The sequence below is a fragment of the Aotus nancymaae genome, unplaced genomic scaffold (assembly GCF_030222135.1).
Source record: "Aotus nancymaae isolate 86718 unplaced genomic scaffold, 86718_ANA_hifiasm-v0.15.2.pri h1tg000040l, whole genome shotgun sequence".
Classification (NCBI taxonomy): Eukaryota; Metazoa; Chordata; class Mammalia; order Primates; family Aotidae; genus Aotus; species Aotus nancymaae.
In genome coordinates, this window is record NW_026988454.1 from 42,367,224 (window position 1) to 42,391,848 (window position 24,625).

General features: G+C 36.7%; 1 protein-coding gene across 1 annotated transcript in view; it reads right to left on the reverse strand.

The window, feature by feature from the left end:
* RNF217 (ring finger protein 217) overlaps positions 1-24,625 on the reverse strand; it is a 122,873-nt gene that overhangs the window by 22,249 nt on the left and 75,999 nt on the right. The window contains exons 2-3 of the mRNA XM_012475704.3: positions 17,226-17,459; positions 3,978-4,142 (exon numbers count right to left, since the gene is read on the reverse strand). Coding sequence (XP_012331127.3) covers positions 3,978-4,142; positions 17,226-17,459 — 399 coding nt within the window. The remainder of the gene's footprint in view (positions 1-3,977; positions 4,143-17,225; positions 17,460-24,625) is intronic.

Below are 24,625 nucleotides of genomic sequence, written 5' to 3' on the forward strand. Positions count from 1 at the left end.
GACTTTTTTTTTTTTTTTTGAGACGGAGTTTCGCTCTTGTTACCCAGACTGGAGTGCAATGGCGCGATCTCGGCTCACCGCAACCTCCGCCTCCTGAGTTCAGGCAATTCTCCTGCCTCAGCCTCCTGAGTAGCTGGGATTACAGGCACGCACCACCGTGCCCAGCTAATGTTTTGTATTTTTAGTAGAGACGGGGTTTCACCATGTTGACCAGGATGGTCTTGATCTCTTGACCTCGTGATCCACCCACCTCGGCCTCCCAAAGTGCTGGGATTACAGGCGTGAGCCACCGCGCTAACAGATGACTTTTTAAACTTAGAACCAACATATTTATGAAGATATGTAAAGATAAGTAAATATATAAAAATATGTGTTCATATGATACACATGCTTGTGTATTTGTCCATAAAGAAAGAGAATAATATATTTGGTCAAACAAACAAAAAAAAATTAAACAATACATATGTAAACCAATTAAGTTAAAAAAAAAAAAAAAGAGAAACTTACCACTCAAATAAAAAGGAAGAAATGGAAAACAGGAAAAATGTGGAGTAAATGTGCCAGAAGTGGAGTTAATAATCTGAATATAGAGCTCATACAATTTGATAATAAAAATATGACCCAATCTGACCCACATTAATGGGCAAAGGCTATGAACAGAACATTTTAAAAGGGGGCATTACAAACTCAAAAATATATGAATTTATATTCAGTATACAAGCAAACAAAAAAACATAAAATATAAGAAAAAATATTTTAAATTATTAAATTAATATTTAAAAAATACTTAAAATGCCAACAAATGCTCATACTGAAACAGGTCCTCAAACTTTCTTGGTGGAATTATAAATTGATTCATTCCTTTTAGAAAGCAAATTGGCAGTATGTGCTAAATACTAACAACTTGGATATCCTTTAACCCAGTCATTCTACCTTTAGATAGATATGCTTTCAAAGGTATAAAATGTGGTAAAAATACATTCAAGATGAATATCATCAACACATTATTTATAATACACAATTTTTAAAAAAATCCCAGAACAAACCAAGCAAGCCTTGGTATCCAATAGTGAAGGAATATTTAAGCAAGTGTTACACAGTTCATGTTTAATGAAGTAAATGCTTAGAAAACTGTTTAGTAATACGAGAAATGCTTGCAGTGTTAGGTGAAAAAACTAAGGATATTAAATTATTTGAATGCTATAACTAAAACTTTTTAAAAAGTCATTTAAATAGGGGAAAGACCAAGGACATACAATAAGATGTTAGGAGTGAGTATACTGGAGCAGAAGAGTTCTGGGTGAATATTTTCTCTCTCTTTCAAAATTTCTATCTGATGTTACATCACCTTTATAAACACATCATTTGAAAATCAAAATATGGTTTGGCACTGTGGCTCACACCTGTAATCCCAGCACTTTGGGAGGCCAAGGCGGCGGACCACTTGAGGTAAGGAGTTTGAGACCAGCCTGGCCAACATTGTGAAACCCTGTGTCTACTAAAAAAACAAAAATTAGCCAGGCATGGTGGCTCATGCCTGTAGTCCCAGCTACTTGGGAGGCTGAGGCATGAGAATTGCTTGAGCCTGGGAGGTGGAGGTTGCAGTGAGCCAAGATCGTGCCATTGTACTCCAGCCTGGGGAACAGAGCAAGACTCTGTCTCCAATTAAATAAATAAATAACAATATTTACTAAAATTATAAACTAATTTAAAACATATACCCATAGTAGGGTACACACACACACACACACACACACACACACACACACACACACACATATATACTTTCATAACAAAATTTTAAATACATTTGGTTATCATGCTTGAAAGCATTTATATGAAAATATATGATAATTGTTTACCTGGAGGCATTATGTGACAAATTGTTCATTTCTTTTTCAGAAACTCCTACCATCTTCCTATTTTATATTTATGAATGGTAAAAGATATATTTATTTTAAAAAAGACTGGCAGTATAAAACAAACATTAATTCATTGCGTATTATCTCCTCATGGGTTTGTTATAATAATAGAAATGTTTCATGGGGGGAAATATAATTTTAATATCCAATGGAAAAGATCAGAAGTATACATAAAGTTTTAAAGTCATGCTTAAAAGAGAAAGAAAAATGAAACCATTTATACTCAAAACAAGTCATAAAATATGATTTAAACAGACATAAACTTCATAGAACCCAAATCCCACCAGAAAGTAGGTTCTCTGCTACAATGTAATAATGTAAACTGATTTCATGGTTCTTTTTTTTTTTTTCAGCTATTTTAAAGGTAATCCCTTTTAAAGCCCTGACCTTTTAGCTATTACTTCAAAGGAGAAGCAGCATTTATACTTTCTCTTAACTGTTTATCTACATTCATTACAACTATGGGAGGCTGTTAGTGCAGTCAGTAAATTCCCCATGGTTGGCTTCCTTTTCTTTCTTTACATCAGAGTCCATTTAAGGTTGTGTTAAGAGATTACAGTCATAAATGTATGTATTTTGTGTTACATCTGTTCGTTCAGAATTTCCCCAATGTATAATGCTGCAGTGGTGTTCATTCAAAATCCAGTTTAGAACCAGGCTAACTTGTAATTGTTTTTACAGCTTTCCAAAGGATATAAAGTGTATTTATGAATAACTGTTAAGTAGTATAATTTAACAGTACTCTAAGTTCCTATTGGTCTTTGTTTTGTTTGAAACTGAGAAGTAGTTTTGAATAAACTAAAAAGGCAAGAGAAAGCGAGCAAAGGCTTCATTTTTTAGTTGTTCTTTAATAGAATGAAAAATAAGTGGACTGAGCAACTGATGCAGTCATCTGAAATAGCCCTAAAACTAAATGGGTGATTGTGATGAATTTGCCTTCTACAAGGAAAACTTCAGTCCAAATATCTTTAGACATCACTTCTAAGAAAGCCATGTCATCTAAACAATTTCAAAAATTTCTTCCATTTTCTAAAAATGCAACATAATTACTTCATACAATACTTTTTCCTTACTATATTTGTAAACTACCATGCGAATTTGGTATAACAAATCTGTACATTTATTATTATTATGCTCATTTATAGACTTAGAATGTACTTTTACTTCCAATTGTATTCATAATTATTAAATTTTTAAAAATTTCTGATAACTCAAGTTTCATATATCTGGTGTTAAGTCTCCAAGAAGGAATTGCAGAATTGGGCTTAAAAGATAATTAGCCCAATTTAGAGATTATTTCCAAAAATAAATTTGGCAAAGGGTAGAAACCATGTATCGCAAAGTATACGCACACATATATACACATATATGATTTTCTAAAGTAAAATTTTTTTAAACTCTCAAACTTCAACAGATCCCTATAGTATAAACATCAAATCCAAAGCTTCCTGGTTGGATTTACTAAGTCTGAGCTCAAATTGCCTGCTAAGTCTTGATTACTTGCATGATTACCAAAAGAAGGATGAAAAGTGGGATTCATAAAGTCCCTAAGTCCTGATTTTAGCTATGAGCTTTTACATCACCAGATTTACAAAAAAACCCAAAACAATCAGTTTAATTTAATGTAAATTTTAAGTGATCAGCAATGGCAGCAGGGAAAGAAAAGCAGAAGATTGCAAGTATTCAGAGCCTATATAATTGAGAAGTAATTATAGTACACGTGGCAGACTAGAAATAATACTTTCATATCACTTTTATGCTGTATTTTTCCTATAAAGTACACCCTCATTTTTCAATGTAATATAAGGACATCAATGTCTTAAGTCAATATTTATATGTGGCCTCTTTAAATTTTGAAGTGTAATGCAAATAATAAGAATATACATTGTTTATAAAAATGTTGTTTAATTATATACTTCTCTAAAATAAAAGAGCAAATACTCTTTTTCTACCTACCTGCATTAAGACAGTTATAATTCGCTTCAATATTGTAAATATTGTTCAGTCATATCCAGATGCACATGTTTTTTCTTTTTCTCCTAAAAGTTATCTCACCTTGCACTTTGGACACTTCTGGGCATTCCTCTGCCCATGCTCAATTTCGCTGGCCCAGTGACGCAACAATTTGTCTCCTTTTTTGTACTCCTTGCAGTTAACACCTTCATGCCAAGGAGAGTGGCACTTAAAACACCAGATGAATTGGCAGGTAGGGCACTGGATCTGTGTAAGAAAAAAAATCGCATTAATTACTCGTGGATATCCTGAAAGTGTCTAAAAGAATAAGCAGGTGATTCTTGGGAAAATCAGCTAAAAGTTTATGCCTTCCTCTCTTTAAGACCAGAACTACACAAAGATATGAAGACTCTGTTACTAGACGAAAGAAGTGCTTTCGCAAGGATGACTTGGCTATTTGTAGGCCATAGTGGAGTTAAACATTTGGTTCTGGAAACCAATTTAGCTTTAAGAAAATCTCCCAGATTGAAGTACAATCTCCCAGATTGAATTTGAAGGCTCACAAGGCCCCAGATCCATACACTCAGGCTGCCCTTTGACTCACCTTTCCCTTTAACAAATTACCCAGCCATTTCCATTGTCTTCTTAAGAATGGCTTATTTCATTTTATTTTCAAAAAGCCCTACAAATGCTTCATCAAATAAAAAACACAGTAGCAGTCTCGGTGGCTTAGGCCTATAATCCCAGCACTTTGCAAAGGAGGCTGAGGCAGGTGGATCACTTGAGGTCAGGAGTTAAACACCAGCCTGGCCAACATGGTAAAACCCCATCTCTACTAAAAATACAAAAATTAGGTAGGCATGTTGGTGCATGCTTGTAATCCCAGCTATTCGAGAGGATGAGACAAGACATAAGAATCACTTGAACCCAGGAGGTAGAAGTTGCAGTGAGCCGAGATCGTGCCACTGCACTCCAGCCTGGGCAACAGAGACTCTGTCTCAAAATAACAACAACAACAACAAAAACACATTAACAAACAAACTGCTAGAACAGCATTTGCTATGAAGTACCACCTAAAATAATGGATACTCCTGGTTTGCTACCAATATAAGGGAGGCTAATTATAAAAATCATGCAAAGCATTCTGTTATTATATATATATCAGTATAGTGATCCTGCGGCCAGTACTTAGCCATCAGAAACAGGCCTTCATCTTTCTGTGAGGGTTATACGACAGTGTATATGTAAGCTCAATGAGAATATCTGTCATCCATTTGATACGGAAGATATCTTATCTGATTTCCTTTATTTGAATGATAGTGGAATATTCCATTCGTACACATTATTTCCACTCCTAACTCTCTAAAAGAATATGGGTATAACCTGACTTGCAGAGCCCCATGTGATTACAGTGAATTAATAAAATGTCTCATTATGGCCTGTTATGGTGGCTCATGCCTGTAATCCCAGCACTTTGGGAGGCCGAGACAGGTGGATCACAAAGTCAGGAGTTCAAGACTATCCTGGCCAATATGGTGAAACCCCATCTCTACTAAAAAGTAGAGAAACCCTGTCTCTACTAAAAATACAAAAAAAAAAAAAAAAAAAAAAATTAGCTGGGCATAGTGGCATGCACCTGTAGTCCCAGCTACTCGGGAGGCTGAGGCAGAAGAATCGCTTGAACCCGGGAGGCGGAGGTTGCAGTGAGCTCAGATCGTGCCACTGCATTCCAGCCTGGGCAACAGAGCGAGACTCTGTCTCAAAAAAAGAAAAAAAGTCTGATTAGGAATGATATTTATAACTGAGCATTCTCTTTGCTCCTCTACATTACGTCACTGCAGCACGCGTGAATCCACTGACTACATTTTAAAAGTTAGAATTTCCATTGGTAAACTGTACACAATATTGTCACTTAATTTTTTGGGAAAACACTTTTTTGACAATGGCAGTTCTACTATAGAGATTAATTAGCTTAGTGGCAATGACAATCACAGCTCTTCTGTTAATGGCTCAAAGCACTGTAATTTTCACTCACGTCAAGAATGGATAATGTTCTTCTTATGCAAATATGAAGTAAAAGTGCTTTTGTTATTAACTTTATATAAAAATAGCATTTTGTCATAAGGCTTAAAAGATCCTGCTTATTTATTTATTAAAATTCTGTTCAATGGTAATGCCGATGCTGAATATATTACATGCATTATTTATTTTCATCCTCAAAATAACGCTGGAAGGTAGACATGAACATCCCAGTTAATAGATGATAAAAATGAGGCTCAGAGAGAATAAATAACTTGCCGAAGGTAACACGGCACATAGGTGTTAAGAAGGAATTTAAACATCAGTTTGGCTCCAACGTCAGCATGCTTTTCACTACACTTCTCATACTAAACGGCATTTGTTCTTTGACAATTGACAACTTAAAATGTAGCAGTCAAAGATGGTCATATCATTTAACTATTCAGTAAGTCAGAATTCCACATGATTACCAAGATAAGGTGAACTTTGAAAATTCTTTTCAAGATCTACTCTGTAGAAATTGGGGAACTACCTGGTTTAACTAAAAAAATGAAAGAAGAAAAAAGGATGTTACTATTTAGTTATTTAAAATGTTTTTTCCTTGTTTGATCATTAGAATTAAATCATTTTTAAAAGAAAACAAGTTGAAGAAGATGAGATTCAGCTAAGAAAACATCATAAAATGTTTACTTCCATTTGTCATTGAGTGAGGAAGACTTGATGTAAATATCGCATGGGGCCTTCCTTTGAATATAATGAATGAAATGAGGAAAGTAGGAAAAACATTGCTTTTCCTTACAAATCTACCCTTAAGTCAGAGGACCTGAACAATTAATTCAGTTATCTTCTATTGGACATTATTCATAATTCTGACTCACTAGATTCTAGTAACATTAAATAAATTTTTTGAAAAGATCTCTCTGGTTTTTAATCAGTATTATATTTATGAAATGAATATTAGAATAAATGTAAAGATGCTTTGAAACTGGGATCTGCTCTATAAATGTAAGGCATTTAATGGCTCAAAGATCTTTGTGACTAAGTGCTGAAGTATCACATTTATGAATCTCTAATGAAGACAATTATAGCAATGCATGATTCTCCTAAGGCACCAGAATAATAAGGAATCTGACACTTTGTGTCCAAACCAGGGACTCTGGCTTATAATAAACAACCAAGTGAATATGAGTAAGTTAAATTCGTACTGGATTGCTTACTATCTCTCACTGAAAACATCAAAATCACTCTTTATGTGCTTTGAATTAAAATCATAAAAAGACTAACAGCCAACCCCAACAACTTTGGTATTAAAAGACTACATCTGAAATTGTTCGATTTTTGGTTTGAAGATGCCTCATTCATTTTGAACTTAATCATTTTCAAAATTGGCCTTACATAAATACATATAGACATCAACACTGCATCTTCCTCCACTCTTTCATTTACAGTTATTCTTCCACATGAAATGTCATCTCATAAGCACAGACCCACCACATGGAGTGCCTGACTTCTGAGTAATTACAGTCACACAGAAATCATCATGCTCTGTTCTTGTGGCTCAAAGTGTGGTCGCAGGGCCAGAAACATCAGCATCACCTGAGAGCTTGTTGGAAACACAGAATTCACGAACCCTTAGACCTCAGAGCCAAAAGTGCACATTTTCACAAGGTCTACAGGTGATTTGTATGCATTCTAAAGTTTGAGAAGCACTGCTCCATACCATGTGACTCCATCACCCTGGCCACAATTTGTTGGACCAGGAATGAGTACCTAAGCCAAAAACACATATCCACTAGTTGGCAAGCTGCCTAAGCAGTGGCATGAGCTTTGTGCAGCAGGGCTGCTTACTCATTGTTGAATGGATAGCCAAGATAGATTTTTCTCTCTTGAGGAGTGTCATGAAAATACAAAGGATGCTTTCATGGAGGCAAAGACAGAGAAGAGCTGAGTGACTCCCACTGCAGACCACTGGTGAAGGAAACAGACATTGACTTCCGGTGAGATGACAGAAAGGCTCTCACATTACCATAGCTTGTATCTGATTCTCTGTGAGGCCTGCCAGGGCAGCTGCGGAGAGTGTTTTCCTGCCCTTCCTACTCCCCATAGAGCCTTCCAGTAAACCTCACTAATTGAGGTAGCCCAAGAAATAGAACATTTCTGCTTCTGGTAACTGGAAGAGTCCAGTGAACTAAATCTATTACAATCTTATCTTCAGCAAATGCTCCTTTCTTCATGACAGCTTCCCTATTCCTTGCAACCAGATTCATTACCTTTCTTACAGAAGTTCCATCAAGCATGTAGATGTCTAATCTCTCCAGCAGCCCACAAGTGCACTCCTCAGTGAACTGTGTTTGTCAAAGGCTTTGTCTCATGTAAAATGAATGATTTTTGCACACAGTTTAGTTACCACATATCAGTTAACTTTAAATGAATTCAAAGAAAAACCAACATATCTAATTTATGACTTGTGGCTGAGATGATATTGCAAATTCCTATATTATCAGATGTTTACTAAATATATTATCCTAATGACCTTTCACTGAGCACTATGATCAGTACACAAACTCTTCTAAAAGAGGCAAGCAGGGCTGCAAGTGCCTCAAGAACAAAGTTATCAGAGCTCAGAATCTTGATGAACTTTCTCCAGAATCCATAAAAGATAAAAGAACTTTTTATATTTTTACTTTTGAATACCTTTAGTTTTTCCAGAAGTCTGTGCTACACTGAGATAAAAGTACACAGCTCACCTGCCCTAAGAAAATGGCATTTTCTCCTGATAATTAATGAAGTTGAGTATGGAAACAACCCACAAAATAAAAACAGTATCTAAAACCAAAGAAAACCCCAGATCATTATTTTCCTGTCTAAATTCTAGATACCCTTATACACATCATTTGAAATAAATCACAAAATCATTACTCATCAAATTCAAAATACTACACAACATCCATGTGTAAAGTAGCACTGCAAATATAAGGGCTAATTCAGCTTTCCAAAAAGGATTGGCTTTACTAGAACTTCAGATTCAGATTCTCAATAATGAAGCACATTTATCAATTCATTTTCACATTTGACAAATATTTATTGGGTACCTTCAAGTAGCAGGGACTGTGTATATTGATTGTAAGCAGAAAAGAATGAAAATATTTGCCCTTAAGGAATTTACTGGGGTCTGACAGATATAAACCAAAAGAGCTGTAAAGGCATATAGTAACTGCTACAATAGACGCTGGGACAAGAGGGGGCCATGGAAAGAGGCTTCAGTGAAGGCTGAAACGTAAGCGTTCAGAGAGAATGTGGCCTTCAACAATGAGTAGAATATTATCAGGAAAAGTGATGAGGTAACGCTTTGGGTAAAGGGTCCACCCTGAGCCACCACACAGAGGCCCAAGAGCACATGGTGTGTTGGGGAAACAGCAAGTGTTCTAATGTAGCCTGAACAGAGATGTTATGGAGCCAATAAGTTCCTATGATCCTGGCATGTCCCGCAAATATACTGAGGTCCAGAAACTCTGCATAGGAAACCTAAAAATCATGGCTGTCAGACTCTAGTATGTCCTAAAGAAACTAACCAAGGCCAGGCACGGTGGCTCATGCCTGTAATCCCAGCACTTTGGGAGGCTGAGGCAGGAGGATCACGAGGTCAGGAGATCGAGACCATTCTGGCCAACATGGTGAAACCCCGTCTCTACTAAAAATACAAAAATTAGCTGGGCGTGGTGGCGGGCCCTGTAGTCCCAGCTACTTGGGAGGCTGAGGCAGGAGAATCACTTGAACCCAGGAGGTGGAGGTTGCAGTGAGCCAAGATCATGCCACTGCACTCCAGCCTGGCACCTGGCAACAGAGACTCTGTCTCAAAAAAAAAAAAAGAAAAAAAAAATTAACCAATATGGTAAATAATTGGGAAATCTTTTAGTTATAAAAACGTTTTAAAAATGGAAGATGCTTTTCTTGAAGATGAGGAGAGGTGAAGAAGTACAACATATTCTAGAGAGGAGAAAATGAGTCTTGATGCATGGCTTCAAATTCTTTCCAGGAAGCACTTAGCGCTGTTTGCTCACTTATAACATCAAATCCTAAACCCAGAGCGATGGCAATGGAAAGAAATTCTCCACATGGGAACACATGGTTTGACTTCTTGCCTTGAATCTTATTCCCTGAGATTTCACTGCCTACTTGGGGATCTCTCGCTGCATGGAAATGCCAGTCACACACAGCCTTGTCACTGTATGTCACATACATGAGGCACTGCACTCTTGAACATAGTCCAAATGTGGCCAGTCATCCTTGCCTTAGTTTCTCACAGCACAGCTAAAACTAAGCTGGAAAGGGAAAGAAAAACTTTCTTAACTGCTGAGGACCAACAGCAGACCAAAACAAAACAAACAAACAAAACCACATATACACACACAAAAAATGCAGAGTAACACTGACAAGGTAAGACATATTGAGAAATGGTGCTTATTTATATAAATAAGCTTACTGAATTCCCTCAACATTAGTTTCCTTTTACATATGCAGCACAATGATTTATTGCACAATATATTCACCTCAATAATGGCTTTTATGTTCAAGTTGGAGTCATGCTTTTTTTGGACACCATGTCAGAACTTGATAATGGCGGTTGTTGAAAAAGTACTCTCTCCCTAATTTGAAAATCACTATTTCCTATCAGTCCATCTTGCTTCTACCACTTGGAAACATCTTAAGCATTTACAGACTCTTCCTGTAAACCCAGAGACCAAAGCCCATAGAAGCATTATTCTGATCTATTGCTGGTCTGAGGACCCATTTCTCCACTGGTGAATACAAAGGATACTGGAAAATTCTTCCCTGATTTGCACAGCCCAAAGTCCTAGCCAAAAAAATGTGGTATTATCCTGTTTTGAACAAGGTGTCCTGCTCTGAACACAACAGAATCAGGATAACATCTCACAAGAGGTACCCACGTAAGGTAGCAAGAGGTCCATTGTGTTACAGCGTACAAGAGGAAATGGGAATATTCTCTGTGACAAATACGTGAAAGCAAGAGGGAAGCACATCTCAGCCCAAAGGTAACAATTAATTCTTTCAAATCTGAGTTTTGTGAAAAGGGAAAGAAATGATTCTATAAACAGCAAAGTACTTAACAAAATCATTGTTCAGAGTCTGCATGGCCAACTGGTAGGCACATGGTAGAGGGGATCCGTGCACTGTGTAGACAGCTCCAGCAGATTCTTTTGCAAACCTAAGGGGGTAAATACGGAAAGGTAGGTGTACAGAGGGTGGTAGATAAGACATGTAAGGTCTTCGCTTCACTTCTTTCAGATTATTCTCCTGACCATTTTATAATAAACACCAGACTTGGCCTACTTTAACACACTATCTCGGGGGCCATCAGAGAGAGATGACTCTTCACTTGTTCATTGTGCTAAAGACTCAATGACAATGTGATAAAGTGAAAACTGCAGGTCAATTTATCCCAGCTGCAAGATTTGATTATTACAATTATTATAGTTTTTTTTTTTTTTTCTGAGGTCAGGGGTAGGCTAAAGTATCAGATAAATTTCAACATTTGGCTGTCACAAGTTCAAGCACAAGTTAAAACCTCTAAAAATATTTTGGCTAATTTATGCATCAAAACAGCAAACAAAGAACAGCCTTAGCAAAACACTTCATTAGTAACTAAGGAAAGAAATGCTAATATAATTTAGTAGGCTTGCATCATAGCTGAGTGTTATACATTTTTTTAAGGTAACATATATAACACACACTTTGTTTACACTGGCGCCTTTAAACAGGGCTAGACAATTTCATTTTTATCTGCCTCATAAATCAAGCCAAAACAACCATAAGAAACTACACTTGTTTTCTATCGACTCCTGACATGAGTGATACATTAATCCCAAGAGAAATCAGTGTATGTGGTAAGCTACCCTAACCTTGAAGGGAAGATGCACAACCAGATTCCCCATTTGTAAATGCTGTCAACTTAAAGTGATGGTGTCAGGGAAAACCAGAACAAAGGAGCATACTAATTACACGTTCATGGGAAAGCTTCACACATTTTTACATGTGGGAAACAATTCTCAAGTCATCTTTACCAGAAGCAAGTTTACGCATGTTTTAAAGTACACCAGTTTGGAACAACCGATTGATTTGACTGTATTCTTAACGCCCTTAGAAAATTCTTTACCACATAAGAAAATAAAATGTTTATGTAGTTTTTATAAAATGTAATTTCTACTCAGAGGGTTTATAAGAAAGAAAAAAAGACAGCTATAGAGATAAGGTAAGAACACAGAGTTTCTCCAGGGAATTATATTGGCTTTTTCTTTCACCTGGTGATGTGTCAAAAGTGCCATTACATAAATTATCAAGATTCTGCTTAACATTCGTCAGAAGAAGAGTGGGGATTATTATTAGTCTTGCCTGAGGGAAACCATCAAGAGAATTACCTCTAATATGTTCTTTAACATGTTGATAAGCATAACCTTCAATTCTTTCTCCAAATCGATATGAAAAGGGGGATCATTTCTAAGTCTACACTTGGAATAAAAAGGAAGCCTAGAATTGCATCTACCTCAGTAAAACTTGTATGAGTAAAATAATTACTTTTAATTCTTTTACGTCTCTCCTCTCTTCCATAAAGAACTGCTGTCACCTCCTCTACCTCCCAAAGAATTTTTTTTTTCATTTCTGTAAGTTCAATAACAATCCCTTCACCGCCCCCAATATTGATGACTTCCACCAAATCACTCCTGAGCCATGTTTTCTGGACATTTCTTTGATGCCCCAAAGGATCTTCAAACTCAACACCATCAATGAAGTGGAAATTTTGCCCAGGACTTTATCAGCACGTAGTCAGCAACTGTCCCCTATTTTAAAACTGCCCCTGTGTTTTCTAGGAACTGACTCTTTCTACTTCTGTACCTCACAGCTTATTGCTTACTAACTGAAAAGCCTTAAGGAAAGCTGCCGTGTTGTCTTCGCCTGCCCTTTGCCTATAAAAACTGTGTACTTTTCTTAGCTGGGGTCCAGATTTTTGGGTGTGAACCCTTCTGGGCCCGCCGGCGTAGTAAACTGTGTTCCTTCGATGCCCTGAGTGCAGCTTGGGTTTCTTGTCAGGAAAGATTTTCCAGAACATCAACACATTTCAAAATGAATTAATTTTCCATTTCTTAGACCTGTTTCTCCTCTTCCAGACACAGTCAATTTCACCCCTCCTTTCTGCCCGTTGTCCACCACTCACCCCATGTTTTATTTCATCCATATTCTTTTTCACTCCTCTATGCCCTTCTCAAAACCCAGGATTGCTCATTCTACTCTTTGCCTAATAATAATAACAATCGTAATACTTTCCAGTAAGTGTTGAGCACTTACTATGTGTCATACATGGTGCTAGGCAATTTATATGTGTGATCTCATTTAATTCTTACAACTTCTTATGACGTAGGTACTATTACCATCCCCAGTTAAAGACATGGAAACCATATTCAAGGTGACGGACCTAGTGTGTGAAAGCTGATAGTTTAATTCTAGTTTGAGAGCAGTGCTAAGACCTGTCTTTTCCACCTTGATAAATCCAACATCGCAAGGCTTAGTTATGTGTTTATTCCTAAATGAATCATTTGGCAAATATATTTTGAGTGCACACTCTACCAGACATAGAGCCTGACACAGGTTATCAGCAGTGAATGAAGTAACCTTGGACCTGGATTCCTAGAGACCAGTTAGAAAGGGAAACTTTAAGCAAATAACCACACACGCCATAAAATCACAGATGATAATTGCTATGGAGAAAGACTTTGGCTGTGGGTGATGTGTCTGTCTCCAGGCATCCCATGAGGACTTTAGTCACAACTTCAACATTTTTTTATTTCTCCATCATTCCATTAACTTGTTCTCTGTATTTATATGCAGTTCCTACTGCATTGATAAATTAGATGAACCATTCAGGTTAGAAATTAGATTTCTAGTTAGAAATTTTAGTCAACCTTAACGGCAAGTCTTTTTGGCATCATGACAAGAGTTTAAGGGTGAAGAGGACAGAAATACTATGAATGAAAAAGTGAGACTGGATTTGATATAAGGCAAGGTTGTCTCAATGTAAATCTTTCAATTCATGAATGCATTTGTTCTATTTGATATAGTATGAGTTTGACAATGTTCAGAACGTAATAAAAAGCTCTATATACTCAAACATTTGCCAGAAGGGAATTGTTGAGTGTTGGGCCTGGAAGGGTAAGTGGACAGGTAAGAGTTCTAGTTACTGCTTATTGTTAGATTCTTTTCACCCTTTATCCACCTGCTGAGTACAGACAACAAGTGGTCTTTACAAAAGTTAAAACTCCCAAGTATGACATTTTAGGTCTCAAACCTCATGTGAAAAGCACTTACTCAGCTATAAAACAGCTATAATAGTTTCAAACAGCTGAATTGACAGCAAAAGCCATAATAAATGCTCAAAGAATAGCATCTTGGATCAAGATATTGTGAATCAATGACTCAGAATGAAATCAAAATAAACATTACAAGGGTTTTATCAATAGATACCAAATAGATGTTAAATTGCACAGAAATGTCAGAAATTAGCAGCAACAAGTGTGAGTACTTTAATTCACTCCTCTTAAAGTTATAATAAACCACACCAATTTGGAACTGCCTTCTGTTATTGGGGGGAAACAAATTTTTTAAAATACTGCAAAATAAACAGTATTCCCCTGTTCACCACAAAGAATGAAGATCTTAATCTCAGTACAGGGTGCCATACTGTGGCCATGAATCTCACAGTTGGTTGGCTCGACGTCAGTGCTCTCCTTACCTATCATACCCAGACAGGTGTGGGTATGTAAACCAGATAGTTAGCGTTAATGTAGACCACAAGTTTAAGATGAAAAATGTTATACAAACTTTACATTAAGAGAAGTAAAAATCAGTGCCTTCAGGAATTATTTGAATCATCCCTAGAACTTTGTACCACTTAGATCAAGGAGATTATTGACCTCTCCTGTTAACGATCTTCTCTTCTACACTAGTAAAGAGGAGTAACAAAAATAATCACCCTCAAATTCTGTGGCAGTTTTTGCTCTTTTGAAATTTGCTTAACTTTCACTTTATAGTGTAATGAGATTTCTACCCCCCACCCACTGCTGAAGATCTTAACTGCTTCACAATCAACATTTACAGTGTGTTGAATTCCTCCTCACCCCAAAGCAAATTTTCTTTTCCTCTACTCATCAAAAGGAAACAATTGGGTTTAAGATCTTGATGCGTTTGCCCCTGCTTCTCTTCTTACCTACAACAAACTGACAGACATTGGAGGAAGCCTGACCACTGGGAAATGTTACAGAATACCATGGGTTCACTCAATATTATACAAATCTAGAATCTTCTATTTGTCAATATTTACATATTTCACTCTCAATACATGTGTATTGTGATACATTATGCTCATCACATGATTTTGGTGATTTTTAGATGAAATGAGACGTAAACATTTTACTGTTGCCATAATTGTGCCTTAAATTATAACTCCTTTACCCATTTCATAAAAACAACACATTTTAAAACTACTCGATTATTCCCACTCAAATTCAATTTTGTATACGTTTTAATTACTGCGATTTTAAAAATTAGTATAGTCTGAGTTTCTGCATATCTAATTCTGAACATGCATTAGAAAAAAGTTGAATATCCTAATCTATGGAATAACAAGTCCTTCTAAAACTAGTAATTTTGTGATCATATACAATAACATACAATTGTAATAAAAATAAAATAATCTAAGGATATATAGAATGAAATGAAAGTATTCTATTAATAGTCAGCATTCGATATCACTGTAGGGCAGTACTTCAGTTATGTAATTTTGTAACCTCAAAATGATGCTTTTTATAGAAGGGAAAAAAGGGATTTTTTTTTTCTAACCTTATAGAGACTGGCCTGCATAAAAACAGTATATAAAAGAAATTAACTATGAGAGCCAAGCAGTTTCAAAGAATAACGATTCGTGAAGAAGTTTTGACTAACCTACAAATACTGATCACTGCAACAGCAGAAGAAACTACTTATAAACCATGGTCCCCTCAAAGCTACAAGATGAATAATGTAACTGCTGCTCTCAAGTAAGGGAACATGAGCGGAAACCTACCTTAAGTGGAGATGACTTCAAACAGCCTTTGAAACCACTTCATCCTGCCATTTTGCTGTAATGACAAGGATGAAAACTACTGCCACAGCCTCACTGATTTTCTGCTTCATTTACTGCAAAGATTCTCTGCTGTGGATTAGTCACCAGGTGAGGCTCAAAAATTTGGAAGACAATTGTTCTGGGGTGGGCCTGGAGCACTGGTGTGTCATGAAAGTTCTCCAGGTTATTCTAATGTACAATCAGGGCTGTGAATCAATGCTCTGCTGCTGCATTTGTTGCCTTGGTTTCCAAGGCTTCTGTCTGGTCCTCCTGTGATAGCGTCTACGAACGCTGCCAGATGACATTTCTCTAATGCTTACACAGTTAAATCCGAACTTCTGCGCAAACTGCACAAGACTCAACACGATCTGCTCTTAACTGCCCGACCAGCTGCCTCTGCCCTACTCCCCACCAGCTCTAGAAGCACTTGTTTGCAGCAAGCCTGGCCTTAGCCTCAGGGACCGTGCACTTATTCCATTCTCTGAAATGCTCACCATGCTTATCTGTCTGGCGAACTGCACCTCCTCTGAGAAGCCATTCCTGATGTCCTAGTGCCAAACCCTCCCGGTGTTCTCAAAGCACCCTATATGTACACAGTTTTGTGTTTTTTTCCAATCATATTGAACTGTCATTTTAGAACATATATCTCTCCCATCTTCATTAGACTTTTTTGAAGCAGAGACTGTATCACATTTGCTCTATAACCCCACACTTAGCATACTGCCTAGCATATACAGCATTCTACATTTGCTGAATAAATGAATGAATACCATTTATACTATTTTTACCTATTATAGACAGAGAAAGAGGAGACTTACATTGGGACCACTGAAAAAATCAGGTTCATAATAATAAAGAAAAAGCCTTAGTTTTTATTTAGTACTTGGTGGTAGTAATTATTTATTACTCTAAATATTAGCCTTCCAATAAGGTTACCAGGTTAATTTTCAACTTGGTTAAAGTCAAAGAAAAAGCTTCAATTAATTCCTTAAGAATGCTCTCAGCCTCCCCAAACCATATGCTTTCAGAATGATGGTCAATAAATGCTCACCTTGAGCTCCATAAAGGAAAGAAGCCCCCTTAATGCCTACCACAAGTTGATCTAATCTGGCTGTTTCTGCCATGTAATATCAAACCCACACTCTGGTGAAAATGCTTACTTTGTATTTGCTTTCTGATCTGGAAGGGGTGGGAATATGTCCTTTTTTCTTGAAGGTTGTAAAGTGCTTGCACTGAGGACATGGCTTGGTGCTGGAATCAATACGGCCAAGTTCCAAGAAGTACTTATACTTGATGGAGTCTTCATGCGTTAAGTTATAGACAACAGTTGTTTCTTCCAAGAATTCAAAACACTCTGTTATTGGGCATTTGATTTCTACTTGGCCAAGTTGTACCTGTATGATGGAAGAGCAGATGGAAGGGAAAAAAAAGTCACTGGTTATTTTCTTTCATTTATTTTTTTTTGGTATACAGTATTACTTATTTCATGATTGCAATAAAGGATTGTGTGTAATTTTTAAGCTAACATAATGAAAGTTAATCACCTTGATACCTTATTTAGGCAATACCAAAATAATCAGTATATAATGTTTCCAAAATGATTTATAGGGCATTTAGGTCTTCTCTGATCATTTTGTGTGTGTGTGTGTGTGTGTGTGTGTGTGTGTGTGTGTGTGTGTGTGTGTGAAAAGAAATGGACCTAAGCCACAGGTTCACCACAGAAGCAAATTATCATCTCATGTTTCTGGAAACTGTAGAGTTAGACAGCATTCAGATGATGAACCAACTGCAGAAGCTGCAGGGTAAGGCAGCATTTAGACAGTATGCCAACTAAAAGGTGTTTCAAGTTTTTCAGCTTCACTGCAGAATACTTAACTCTGGGCACATTTTACTATTTTAAAAGGACAGAAGAGATTTTGTAATGCATAATGCCTAATAGTTTAAAAATTGTTATCAAAAATAACTGTTTTCCTGATGCTTCTGTGTTAAGAACAAAAAGTAAGTAGTTCCTATATAATAAGAATCACAGGAACAAGTAAGAATTAAAACAGCTACAACATTAAAAATTCCTTATGAAATCTGGCTGCTACTGAGGTAATTTACAAAATTAATGTATTCAAAGGACTATGGAGCTAGATTAGGAGAGAAGGGAGGATACATCAGAATATGACATTTAGCATGTGGTATGGAATACTAGATATGGTTACCATTAAAGATTACAATAAAAGATTAAAGCACCAAGTGTGGACACAACTAACTTTTAAATAATTAAAATAAACTACTTTGAAATAATGTGTAGCCAGAGTGTTTTTCATAAGTAGTGAAAAATAACTCTTTATATTCATGGCACTACAATCTCTCTTGTCCATCCTAATGTAGTAAAGGGAGGCACCAAAACCTCCAAATCACACCACCAAACTCTTTCTTTTTTATTTGGATGAATCTGACATTCCTGGAAAGTGAAACATATCCACTTGCAGTAGAAAAGCACACTATGAAGACTCTGGTAGGAATGAGAGAAAGCCACACAGTTTGGGGAAAGAAGAACATCATCACAAAGAGCAATTTAAAAAATCCTAAATTCGTAGGAACTTTTAACATTGCTGTTTATCTAGCACAAACTTGAGGAAAGGTAATTAAAAAGTTACAAGCTGAAGGGTGAATGGGGTGACATGTTGAATACCAGTAAAGGACATGAGCTAAACTGAAAACAAAATGAAAGACGCTGGCTTTGGATAAATCTCCTTATTAGTATTGACCTGTTAAAAGTCTAAATTGTTGCATAATTTTATACTACTATTGTACAAAACCTGGCCCAGAGAGGATTTAAAATACCTGCCCAAACATTTTTTTCTACTTTTTCTGATGAGTCTGCTCACAGTCCCAATCAGATTTTATTATTATTCATGTTACAGTGTTACAGTGCTATTATAACTCAAATTACGTTTTAAAATAAATTATTTTGTTCTACCTCAAGACAGAAGTCCTCAGGAGATTTTTGTGTAGATAAACATCCCTGTTTAGCATACTAAGAACCTACCTTAATGAAGTATATAACTTAAATGTTAAAAGATGATTAATTGTTTCCTTTTCTAATATTCTGTAGACATTTATTGAGCACAATTCTGAGGCAGGTACAGGCTAGGCACTGAAGCTTTGCAAGTGCAGATCCTGATTGCCTCTTTACTGAAAGAGGCAATCAGGATGCAAAATGGTGAGTACAAGGTGTCAGGAGAAGTACAGTAACCTCAGACCTGGGGGGATCAGAAGAGGCTTCTTGGAAGAAGTGAGGTTTCAAGTAAGAGCTTAAGACTAGTAGTATTTAGTCAAACAAGGGTGAGAGGGGTTCCAAGCAGATGAAAGAGACAACATGGGCAAAGGCCTGAAGGAAAGAGAATACAGCACTAGCAAACCCAATTGGATCAACTTGTATAGCACCCAAATGCACATGCATCTGAACTTAAAGATCACAGCCTTGGGATGGGGCTTAACGATAAGCAGACTGGACCACAAAGTGTGAGTAAGGAAAGATGAGGCTGTAAGGAAAGATGAACCAGCTTGGACCAGAGCACAAGAGCAGAGCATGAAGCCATCTTAGGAGTTTGGAAGTTTTTCCTATAAAAATAGAAACTAAGCAGTTTTCAAAACGTGAAAGATAGTTTATTTCAAGTCCACAGAAAAGGGGCTCACTTGGGCCACCTCAAGAGGCCCTTGTTATTGGGAAGCAGTACATTTTCGTGATTAAGAACCTGAATGTTTCACTCTTTAGGTCAGTGTTTGAATCCAGCCCTCCTCACTTATGAGTTTATTTTATTTTAACTATATAAATGACAACAGTGGAAGCCATAGTAATTTCACAGCTGCCCAGGAATGGTTAGGTCTTACGGAAACTGAATGCAGTTTAGGGACTACAACAATAAAGGCAGCTAAAGGGGGCAGGTTGTCTTGATACTCCTTCAGCACTGGGTACTCATTACTCAACCACATTGGGATACCATCCAACATCCAATCACACGCCTACTTTTCTACTTCAGTATTTCTCAAATCTGCAAACCTATCAATTTCTGTAGAATATATTACTTCCTCTTGCTTTCATACTCTCTGCATTGACTATTCCTTCCCTTCCCTTCTTTCTAAAGGCTCCAAAATCCCTATCCTACTACATTGAATCAAAGACTTCATATTTTACTGAACACATAGAGGTAATCAGAAGCATAGTCCCATACCTTACCACAACCAGCTCTAGCAATTTACATCTTGGTCTTCTGTCTTCCCTCTGTAGAGGGCTGAATCTATTTCCAAAAAAACTGTATATGAGTCTCTTAAAGTGTCTGTTGAGCATTCCAGTTTCGTGGCCCACTCAAGACCTACAGAATTGGAATCATTGTTGACAAGCCAGTAACTGGCAGTTTGGAACAACCACTCATACAATCCTTCGATTACTCATACTTCTTCATGCTACCAATATCATCTTTTTCATAATACAGTGTTACTCACCTATGCAATCTCTTGGCCTCTACATGCGTATCTTTTTTAGAAAAATTTCCTCAAAAGATCACTAGCAAACAACTACTTATGATTAAGTGAAGTACATTTTTTCATGTGTTCAACAAGATATGTATTTCGTCAAGAATGCATCTTAAAAGCACGTTTTAATTTTTCAAAAGTCAAGTTTTTTATAATCACAAGAAATTAGTATTGTACGATAGTTTAATTTGCAGTGTTTTTACTTCCTTGGCAGCACATAACCTAATACTGCATCCTACAATTGATCACATCTTAGATTTCAGTTAAATGTGGTTTTTATGGTCTAGGTGGTGTGACAAACTTCTGGAGAGATAAGAGGAGAAAGAGATACAGGGTGTCTACTGAAGGAAATGGATAAGAAGCAAGCAAATAAACAAGGCAGATAGTAACCAGTGTTATGAATGAACTATACATCATGGAGCCAACCTCTAAGGAAATGACAACGTGAGTTGAGAACTGAAAGGCCAGTTATGCAGAGAACATGAGGAAGAGACAGAAAACAAAGGAAAACAGGACCCTGGCCCCACACAGGTGTCTGATGTGTCTCTGCTCAGAGCACAGAACCTAGTGGCCAAAATATATACTGAATGGGGGAGAGAACAGTATGAGATGAAGTTAGAGAGTTAGCAGAAGACAATTGGAGAGTTAGGCAGAAGAGAGATCACACAGGCCTCATTGGCCATGGTAAAGTCTGTATGGTAAAATACAAATCACTGGTTTTAAGAGGAGGACTGACATGCTCTTCTTGGAGAAGAGACTGTAGAGGAATACAAGTGAAGGCTGGGAGAATCCTGGAAGTCTGGATTCAATGGCTCTTCCCACAAGTGATGTCTAGCTGTTACAGGCAGTAGATGATACATGACTGAGAGGTAACAAGATACAGGGTGTATTTTGGAAGTAGAATCAATAAGATTTTTTTTAACTTGACAAAAATTGTATATATTTATGGTATATCACATGATGTTTTTATATATATACATATATGTACAGATCAATATATATTAACCAAGCTAATTAACAAATGCATTACCTCACATACTTTTACGGTGAGAACACTTAAAATTTATTCTCTTAGCAATTTTAAAGCTTATAATACACTGTTAATGACAGTCACCATGTGTCATGTAAGTGTGTCATTAATATGGTGACTGTCATTAACAATGTATTATAAGCTTGAAATAATGACAGATCTTTTGAAGTTATTCCTCCTAACTGAAATTTTATATCCTTTCACCAATATCTCCCCAATCCCTCCCTGCTTCCCCTGCGCAGCCCTGCTAACCACCATTCTCCTCCCTGTTTCTGTGAGTTTGACTTTTTAAGATTCCATATATATGTGAGATCATGGGGTATTTGTCTTTCTGTGCCTGGACTATTAAACTCAACACAATGTCTTGGAGGTTCATCTATGTTGTTGCAAATGACAGAGTCTCCTTTATAAAGACTAGGTAGTATTTCCTTGTGTATATATGTCACATTTTCTTTACCCATTGATCCACAATGGACAATTCCATGGTTTTTTCCATATCTCAGCTATTGTGAAAAATGCTACAATGAATATGGGAGTACAGATATCTCTTCAACATACTAATTTTATTTCTTTTGGATATATATGCTGCAGTTGGATTGCTAGATTATATGGTAGGTCTATTTTTAATTTTTTAGATATATTTTATATTGCTTTCCGTAATGTCTGTTACAGTTTGTATTCCCACCAACAAGGTACAAGGGTTCCCTTTTCTCCACATCCTCGCCAACACTTATGTCTCATCTTTTTGTCTTTTTGATAATTAATCATGCTAACAGGTGTGAGGTGATATACAGTTGTATCTTTAATTAGCATTTCCCAAATGATTAGTGATGTTGCCTTTTTTCATAGCCCTACTAGCCATTTATATGTCTCCTTCTGAGTGGAACCAGTGAGGTTTTGTGATTGAGTAGATATTGGGGATGAAGTAAAGGGCGGAAGTAAACCAAGGATGATTTTAGGTTTGACTTGGATAGCTTGATAATTAATGGGTGATACTTACTGAAAAGTTTCTAATAAAGTATGGTTTCCATGAATATACAGTATTTGCTAAAAAAATTTCACTACTAATTTTTAACAGAAATAAGAACAAAGATCATTAATAGGAGTGGTAAGAGAGGGCATCCTTGTTTAGTGCCAGTTTTCAAAGGAAATGCTTCCAGCTTCTGCCCATTCAGTATGATATTGGCTATGGGTTTGTCATAAATAGCTCTTATTATTTTGAGATATGTTCCATCAATACCTAGTTTATTGATAGTTTTGAACATGAAGGAATGTTGAATTTTATAGAGGGTCTTTTCTACATCTATTAAGACAATTATCTGGTTTCTGTCACTGATTCTGTTTACGTCATGGATCATGTTGATTGACTTCTCTGTGGAACCAGACTTGCATCCCAGGGATGAAGCCGAGTTGACAGTGGGGGATAAGTTTTTCAATGTGCTGCTGGATTCGGTTTGCCAGTATTTTATTGAGGATTTTTGCATCAATGTTCCTCAGGGATATTGGCCTGAAGTTTTCTTTTTTTGTTGTGTCTCTGCCAGGTTTTGTTATCAGGATGATGCTGGCCTCATAAAATGAGTTAGAGAAGAGTCCCTCCTTTTCAATTGTTTGGAATAGTTTTCAGAAGGAATGGTACCAGGTCCTCTTTGTACCTCTGGTAGAATTCGGCTGTGAATCCGTCTGGTCCTGGGCATTTTTTTGGTTGGTAGCCTATTAATTACTGCCTCAATTTCAGAACTTGCTATTGGTCTATTCAGGGACTCAACTTCCTGGTTTAGTCTTGGCAGGGTGTGTATGTGTCCAGGATTTATCCATTTATTCTAGATTTTCTAGTTCATTTGAGTAGAGGTGTTTATAATATTCTCTGATGGTAGTTTGTATTTCTGTGGGATCAGTGGTGATATCCCCTTTATCATTTTTTATTGTGTCTATTTAATTCTCCTCTCTTTTCTTCTTTATTAGTCTAGCTAGCAGTGTATTTTGTTAACTTTTTCAACAAAACAGCTCCTGGATTCATAGATTTTTGTTTTTTTTAATGTCTGTCTCCTTCAGTCCTGCTCTGATCTTAGTCATTTCTTGTCTTCTGTTAGCTTTCGAATTTGTTTGCTCTTGTCTCTCTACAGTTCTCTTAATTGTGATGTTAGGGTGTCAACTTTAGATCTTTCCAGCTTTCTGATGTGGGCATTTAGTGCTATAAATTTCTCTCTTAACATGGCTTTAGCTGTGTCCCAAAGATTCTGGTATGTTGTCTCTTTGTTCTCATTGGTTTCAAAGAACTTCTTGATTGTCTTAATTTTGTTATTTACCCAGGAGTCATTCAGAAGCAAGTTGTTCAGTTTCCATGTAGTTGTATGGTTTTGAGTGAGTTTATTAATCCTGAGTTCTAATTTGATTGCACTGTGGTCTGAGAGATTGTTATAATTTCAGTTCTTTTGCATTTGTTGAGGAATGTTTTACTTCCATGTATGTGGTTGAGTTTAGAATAAGCACCATGTGGCACTGAGAAGAATGTATATTCTGTTGATTTAGGGTGGAGAGTTCTGTAGATGTCTGTTAGGTCTACTTGATCCAGAGGTGAGTTCAAGTTCTGAATGTCCTTGCTAATTTTCTGTCTTGATGATCTGTCTAATATTAACAGTGGGGTGTTAAAGTCTCTCACTATGATTGTGTGGGAGTCTAACTCTCTTAGTAGTTCTCTAAGAACTCGCTTTATGAATCTGGGTGCTCCTGTACTGGATGCATATATATTTAGGATAGTTAGCTCTTCTTGTCGCATTGATTCCTTTACCATTATGTAATGCCCTTCTTTGTCTTTTTTGGTTTTTGTTGGTTTAAGGTCTATTTTCTCAACAACTAGGATTGCAACCCCTGCTTCTGTACATATATCCCCAGAAATTAAAGCGAAATTTAAAAAGAATAAAAAGAAAAAAGACAAGAAAATTTCGTATATATGTACCATGGAATACTATGCAACCATAAAAAGAAATGAGACCACATCCTTTG